Below are 7,500 nucleotides of genomic sequence, written 5' to 3' on the forward strand. Positions count from 1 at the left end.
ATATACTCACGTAAAATATAAATATTATCTTCTCTACGCTCTTCTCTTCTCTGAAATGGCATATATCATCGTATTTTACTTGTTATATGTTGTCTCGTACTCACGAAAGGAACGAATATTATATATTTGTTTTTTCTTTTTTTTTTTTTCTATTTTCTATTCGGTTTTTTTTCTATTCTTTTTTGTTTCTTTGCTTTCTTCTTCTTCTTCTTCTTCTTCTTCTTCTTCTTTTTTATTCCCGTTTTTAAAAACTTTTCTACGCCACGAATAATAATATTTTTAATTGTATAATGTTTACAACAATGTATAACATATGTGCATTAAGAATTTGTCACGTTTTTAACGACAAAAACGAAATGTCAAATCGTTTTGACAACTTCATTTATGCATTTCTATCGTATTTCGATATAATAGTTTAATTGCGATATATTATTACGTATGTATAAATGCGCGCTTATACATGCCTATTATAACTTAAACCAGTAAGTGGTATAATACATTTGTATAATGTTATGTAATATATGTATGTGTGTGTGTGTGTAAACGCTATGAATTTGTTATATATATGAGTAATATATACAATGAATAATGTGTGCACATATATAGTAGAGAAGCGTATACACGCGTTACGGTGGAAATAATGCATGTAATTAAAGTTTTATATTATCGGAGCTCTTCATTCGTCTCTGCACATAATTATACATTTAAATGTATTATATAAATGAGCTAGATTACTACTACTCTGTACACTATGAAAATCTAAATATCGATATTTATACAAATATCATAATCGTTTACAGTGAGGCATTCTTCAAAAGTTATACAAAGTTTTGTAATTAGCTGGTGAATATATTATGAACGTTATATCATTATTTAATATAATATTTCACCATGCATATCAAACCGATAGACGCGAGAAATTTACAAAAAAAAATATTTTTTTTCTTCTGATCTCAATAGAACATCTTCTTTGTATCTATCTTTATCTAATTGTCTTTTGTCCTTGTACTAATTTGTAATATGTTATTAGAAGATGAGACATGTTAATTATGTACCATATGTATCCTATGTCGATAAAGAAGAAATCTGACGTTATACTCGAACGATAAAAGAATTTATTTCTGTCGATAAATTTATTGATATTCTACGTTACCGACATTATCGACGTATTTCCCTATATTACCGATGTACAGTCGATAATTTAAATAATAAAAGCGATAATCGTCTAAATATATGACGTTAAATCTTAAGACGTTAAAAAAATAAAAGAAAACGTTTTTCTCTTATATCTGAGAGAAAATAAATATCGTAAATCCCGACCTCTGAATGGAATTAAATACTGTTAAAATATTACACTTTGGCTATTGTTCTGAAAATGTTTTAACATTAAATACATCATGAAAAATAAATATCCTATTTAAGTACGAAATGAATAATTCGAGCGCCTATTAAATATTCCATGTATAGATTTTACTTAAAGATCATTTCAACGAGAAATCCTTAAAGTGTTTTAACAAAACGATCTAACACGAAATAACACGCTCAAGGCTCGATAACAACTATAACTATAAAAGAAAATTCGAATCTACTCTGGCACGTAATTGCGATATAATTATTAGCAGGATAGTTTTATCGATTAATCTAAACGTGTTTTTATCGATGATCAAGCCAGGTGAAAGAGAAAGAAAAAAAAATGACATGTACGTTGACGCAAATCCAGGATTCGATGGAAAAACGTTAACGAAGTTGGGTCGAAGGAAAAGTAGAGGGAAAGAAAAAGGAGTGGGAACAGAGGGTTGGGAGGTTGAATTAGAAGTAGGAAGGGAGGATTGAACAAAAGAGGTTGGTAGGAAAGTTAGGAAAGAGAGGTCAAAGAGCGCAAGTCTCTTTGGTTCCGTACCGCGTCGTTTATGAGCGGAACGTGGAGCAAGTTGTGGACGGAGTCACGCGAAGTTACTTATCCTCCTGCAGTAGAGGTTCCAACCCTCTACGTGGAAAAAGCTAAACGACGTTAAATTTCTAAATAGAAAATCATTTCAACTTGGATTTTTTTTTTTTAAAAAAAGGGAACGAAAATGAGATCACCGATCTATTCGATCCTATTCGTTTTCATTCGACGTCTATTATACATTTGCATTCTTTTCGAAAGGATCTCATTCGTTTACAGTCAAAATACTTACGCACGACAAGGACAGGCTCGTGATCCGCCCATTGTTAGGATACCTGATCAAGGAGTGGTCGCTGGCAAAGAGGTAAAATATTTTCTTCTCTCTTTATATCTTTCTGATCGTTTTTTTTTCTTCTCTTTTCTTTTTCCTTTTTCTTTTCTTTTTTCTTTTTTCTTTTCCCTTCACCCTTCTCCATTCACCCAATCCTCGTCGCCGCCATTACTTTTACGATACCAAATATACCAACGAGAGGATATCCCATTAAAAGTAGATTTAGCATAACAATGAAAACGCATATCAATCCCTCGATCGTATTCATTTGAACGATTTAATTACAATTTTCCGATCGCATTCTTTCGCAAAAGAATTATTACGTTTTCTTTTTTTTCTTTTTTTTTTTTGTTTTTCCTATTGAACAAATACATACATACATACATACGGATCAATTTTATACGTTTCCTTTCATTTTTTTAAATCTTTTTTTCCCACTTCTTTTCTTTTTCTTATTTATTTATTTATTATTTTTTTTTTTCTTATTTTCCTCTTCTTCGACCTTTCCTTTTGCTAAGAGATATCTACGTAACTTAACATATCAGATAATACGGATAATATATCTTTGGCGGATTATAATGTTAATCGTAAAATTTAGAGATAATCGAAAGTTTTCGATGCGTTAATTCATTAAAAAAAAAATAAAATAAAATAAAATAAAATAAAATAAAATAAAATAAAAGAAAAGAAAAGAAAAAGATGAAGAAGAAGAAGAGGAATGAGAAAAGAGAACAAAGAAAGAAAACAACACGCACTTTTCATTCCATTGACTTGACTAATCAAACGTGACAATTGTTTTCTTTCAATTCGAATCCATTTTTCGTATTTGTAAGTTAATTAAAAGTGCTTAGTTTATAATACGTTTCATCATCTCTCTCTCTCTCTCTCTCTCTCTCCCTCTCTATATGTATATATATATATATCAATTATCATAGAGAATATATATATATATATATATATATATATTAGAAATGAATTTAAATTTACATTTAAATAGGAACACGTACAAACGTTTTATGTTGTTTGGAAATTGATGAAGATGTACCTTTTCTCCTCCCTCTCTCTCTCTTTCTCTTTCTCTTTTTCTTTCTCTTTATGGATAAATGAGGAATAGTTATTTTATTAGAGTAACAATGCATCCTTTATCTCTAACTATGATTATTTATAAATGAACAAGTATTCTTATTCAAATGGATCCTCCTGTATCTTCTTAAGACTATATTTTTTATACTTAGAGTCGACGTTAAAACTTGACTAACGCAAATATATATATATATATATATATATACATACATACATACATACATGTATATATGTATGTATGTATGTATATATGTATGTACAATTAGACTCCCGTATAATGCAATTTTCTACAACGCGATAAAAATATTGGGACGAATTTGTTTTATATAAAATGGATTATCGTATAACGCGCAATATAAAAAAAAAAAAAAACAAAAAAACAAAACAAAACAAACAAAGAAAAAAAAACAAAAGAAAAAATTGCGGAAGTTTCCTATGTTTATTTTAATGGAGCATAGATCTCCATCGCTACCGATTTCTTTTGTTTCGTAATTTTATTGTTTTATTGTTTTATTTTTTTTTTTTTCTTTTTTCTTTTTCCACGGTCATTCTGAACATTTCCTATAATGCGATTTCATAAAAAGCGAAACGTATATTAACCGCATTGCATGTACGAAGAATTCTAACGTGAATATTCGTGAATAGAAACGATGACTCAGAAAAATATTACTATTTAACGACGATGCATACATTAAATGATTAGAAATAAATTGACGATGAACAAGAATTATATTCTATGTGAAATAATCGAACGTGTTAAGATCGATAATTGAACGGGAAAAGTGGAAGTATAATCAAAGGATAGAAATTAAAAAGAGAATTATAAATTTCGTACGATGAAACGAATACGACGACGAGCTTAATCGAGCCATTTATGATCTCAATTTTCTCATTCATAATTTACAAATTAATTTCTTTTCGATCGAGAAGTAATAAAATCTTCACGTAAAATTCATTAACGTTCTTTTCTTTTCTCTATTATTTTTTTCCCTTTACTTTTTCTATCCTTCTAATTAATATATCCTCCGTCCTTAATGATATTATTATTCTACGATGAACATGAGACGAGCATAATTATTTCTAATAAAAAATAAATTTTAAAAACATATCTTGCATATATATATATATATATACATATATATATATATCCTCTATGATAATCGATATAATGAACATCTCGCATAAAAAGAAAAAAGAAGGAAAAAAAAGAAAAAAGAAATAAGAAGAGCAAATCTCGTTTATTTTCATCGTCGAAGATAAAAAAAAAGGAAAGAGAGAGAGAGAGAGAGAGAGAGAAATAAAATAAAGAATAATTATAATCGTACGATGTGATGTCAATCTTTAGGTAATCATCGGTAGAGGTCAAAAGGTGATACAGTATCTCGGCATTCCATATGCTCAACCACCGATTGGACAATTACGTTTCTCGATACCAGTGACGGATCCTTTACCAACCTGGAAGGGAATAAAAAACGCCACCCAATATGGTCCATCCTGTCAGCAGGTATCAAATCGTTTGAAACTGCACGAGAAGCTTTATGCACGATTACTACCACGTGACCAGCCTGATCCGGGTATGAGCGAGGATTGTCTCTTTCTAAACATTTTCGTACCTGACGGTGAGTTTTTTAATCATAGCCACAAGGAGTATCTTAATCGTTCTTACAAAACAAAACAAAAATAAATGAATAAATAAAAGAAAAGAAAAGAAAAGAAAAGAAAAGAAAAGAAAAGAAAAGTAAAGAATAAAAAATCTCAAGACCGATTGGACTCTTTCGAGTGTCACTCGACAAATTATGATGTATCATCGAGACCAAAATATTCTCGATATCGAATTTAAATCATCGAGAAATATGAATAATGGCTCATTGACCAAATTCATATATATATATATATATATATGAATTATATCATCTTTGATAGTTCTAATAAAAGTTAAAATACATTTTTTACGTACATACATACATACATGTCGAGTGTCACACGACATACATAGATATATCATATATCATAAAAACATCGTCGAAATCAAAATGCAAATTGACGATTCATCAGCCACCCCCTATGATTTTACGAATCAAAAATATCACGTTTTAATGTAGACTATGATCGGTGCAAACAAAGGATATCATATTTAATTTATTCTGATATATATGTATAAGGAAAACAAAACAAAAAAAAAAAGAAAAAAAGAAAAGAAAAAAAAAATCCAGGATTCGAGTGTTGACGCGTAGAGCATGAATAAGACATTCTTCGAACTATTACACATCAGAGAACGAAAAATATTGACACACGTTAACGTAGACGTATCATCAGACAGAGTAACAACTTATCGTATTTAATTATTGATGATGCATAAAAAAAATCTCGCGTAAAAAGGAAAAAAAAAAATAATGCAGAAGAGCATATCTTTCGTTTATTTTCATCGTCGAAGATAAAAGAGAAGGAGAGAGAGAGAGAGAGAGAGAGAGAGAGAGAGAGAGAGAGAGACAAAAAAAAAGAGAGGATAAAGAAAAAAAAGTATAAATAAAATCCATCCTCGACTACTTAAGCTTAACAAATACAAACATCGAATTTAGGGTAACATTAAATTTAAACAATTCTGTTATTAAGAGAATTAGCAAGAAAATAAAAAAATAAAACAACGACGATAACGGCAACGACGAAAAAGCAAAGCAGGAAAAAAAAGAAAAAAAAGACAAGGAAAAAAGTGAAAAAAAAAAAGAAAAGAAAAGAAAAGAAAAGAAAAGAATATTCGATTTGAATCGTAAAACGTCGATTGTCTACACTTGACTCTCAATGATCTATATATCGATCGTTCGATCAAACAAAAAAAGAAAAAAAAAAAAACCTAAAAATCAAATCAAATCGAAACAAAAATCAATTCTCAACTATCTACGCTTTGGCAAATGGAAAAGCTTACGCCACAAATGTACTATTTTAAAACTTAATTTTATATATATACATTGTATATGACTATAGTATGAACTATGTAGATGCGTCGTTACTGAAAAATTGTAATATACTACGTAGTTAAGTCGATCGACGTAAGGAACGTATTCATTGTGAGTCATCATACTTTTCTATCTCTCTCTCTTTTTTTCTCTCTCCCTCTCTCCCTCTCTCCCTCTCTCCCTCTCTCTCTCTCTTTCTCTCTTTCTCTCTCTCTTTGCCTCTCTCACGGTTTCTATTGTATTAAATGGAGAGATGATTATTTAAAGCGATGAGAAACAGAAAGATTTAACCTTGATTCTCAGGGCCAAGGCCAATTTTATTATACAATCATTCCTTTATCTATTTTTTGCCGTTCTCTATTACTTTCTCCCCCTTTTTTATTTACCCTTTCTTTCTTTTTTTTTTTTCCTTCGAAGCGAAGAAAAAAATAAATCTTTTCTTCCAATCGTTCTCGTTTTATTCGCTCTCAATAATAAATTATATATATATATATATATATATATATATATATATATGTATATATTATCATTATCATTAATATATTTAGCAAAGAATAATAATATCAATGTATTATATCTATGTATAACTATAATATTTAAATCTATCCCCGATTAATTCTCATTATCTTTCGAATTAATTCCATTAATTAAAATTATGAATTAGATATAAAGACATAACGAATAACAAAAAGGGGGAAAAAAAAAAAATATATATATATATATACGCATGATACAATAGAAAAATTGAAAGGTCGAAAGAAATTGGTATAGGAAGGGGCGATAGGCAGGAAAGAGAGATGGACGTTGAATGGGAAAAAAAAAATAAAGAAAGAATTAAATATATTTCGAAAATATGAGTTAAGACGCGTTTTATGGACGAGTTCGAAAATTTTGATTATTCGATATTCGATCGGAAGACTTTTAAGTTACGTAAAGATTACTTCACTAACGAACTATGATCCGGTTCGATCGGTTGTTGGTGTTTGCTGTTTGGTGGTTGGTGGTGAACGCGACAAATGATATGAAAGTTGTAGGAAAATCACGGTTAGACACGAGCCTAAATATACATACATACACACACACAAACACACACATACACTCTCTCTATCTATCTATCTATCTCTATCTGTCTCTCTTTCTCTTTCTATTTCTCAAGCTTATGAATGTCGATCGATAAATACGAGTATAAACCGGCACACGCGATCTTTTAGGGTCGCTCGAGATGTCGACATACGATACGGGCG

General features: G+C 29.7%; 1 protein-coding gene across 1 annotated transcript in view; it reads left to right on the forward strand.

Annotated features, from left to right (window-relative positions):
* Positions 1-7,500, forward strand: part of LOC118440669 (fatty acyl-CoA hydrolase precursor, medium chain) — a 93,223-nt gene that overhangs the window by 80,967 nt on the left and 4,756 nt on the right. Inside the window, exons 3-4 of the mRNA XM_085658349.1 lie at positions 2,168-2,252; positions 4,648-4,921. Coding sequence (XP_085514475.1) covers positions 2,168-2,252; positions 4,648-4,921 — 359 coding nt within the window. The remainder of the gene's footprint in view (positions 1-2,167; positions 2,253-4,647; positions 4,922-7,500) is intronic.

The sequence above is a fragment of the Vespa mandarinia genome, chromosome 7, assembly GCF_050613455.1.
Source record: "Vespa mandarinia isolate Hongniang chromosome 7, ASM5061345v1, whole genome shotgun sequence".
Lineage (NCBI taxonomy): Eukaryota > Metazoa > Arthropoda > Insecta > Hymenoptera > Vespidae > Vespa > Vespa mandarinia.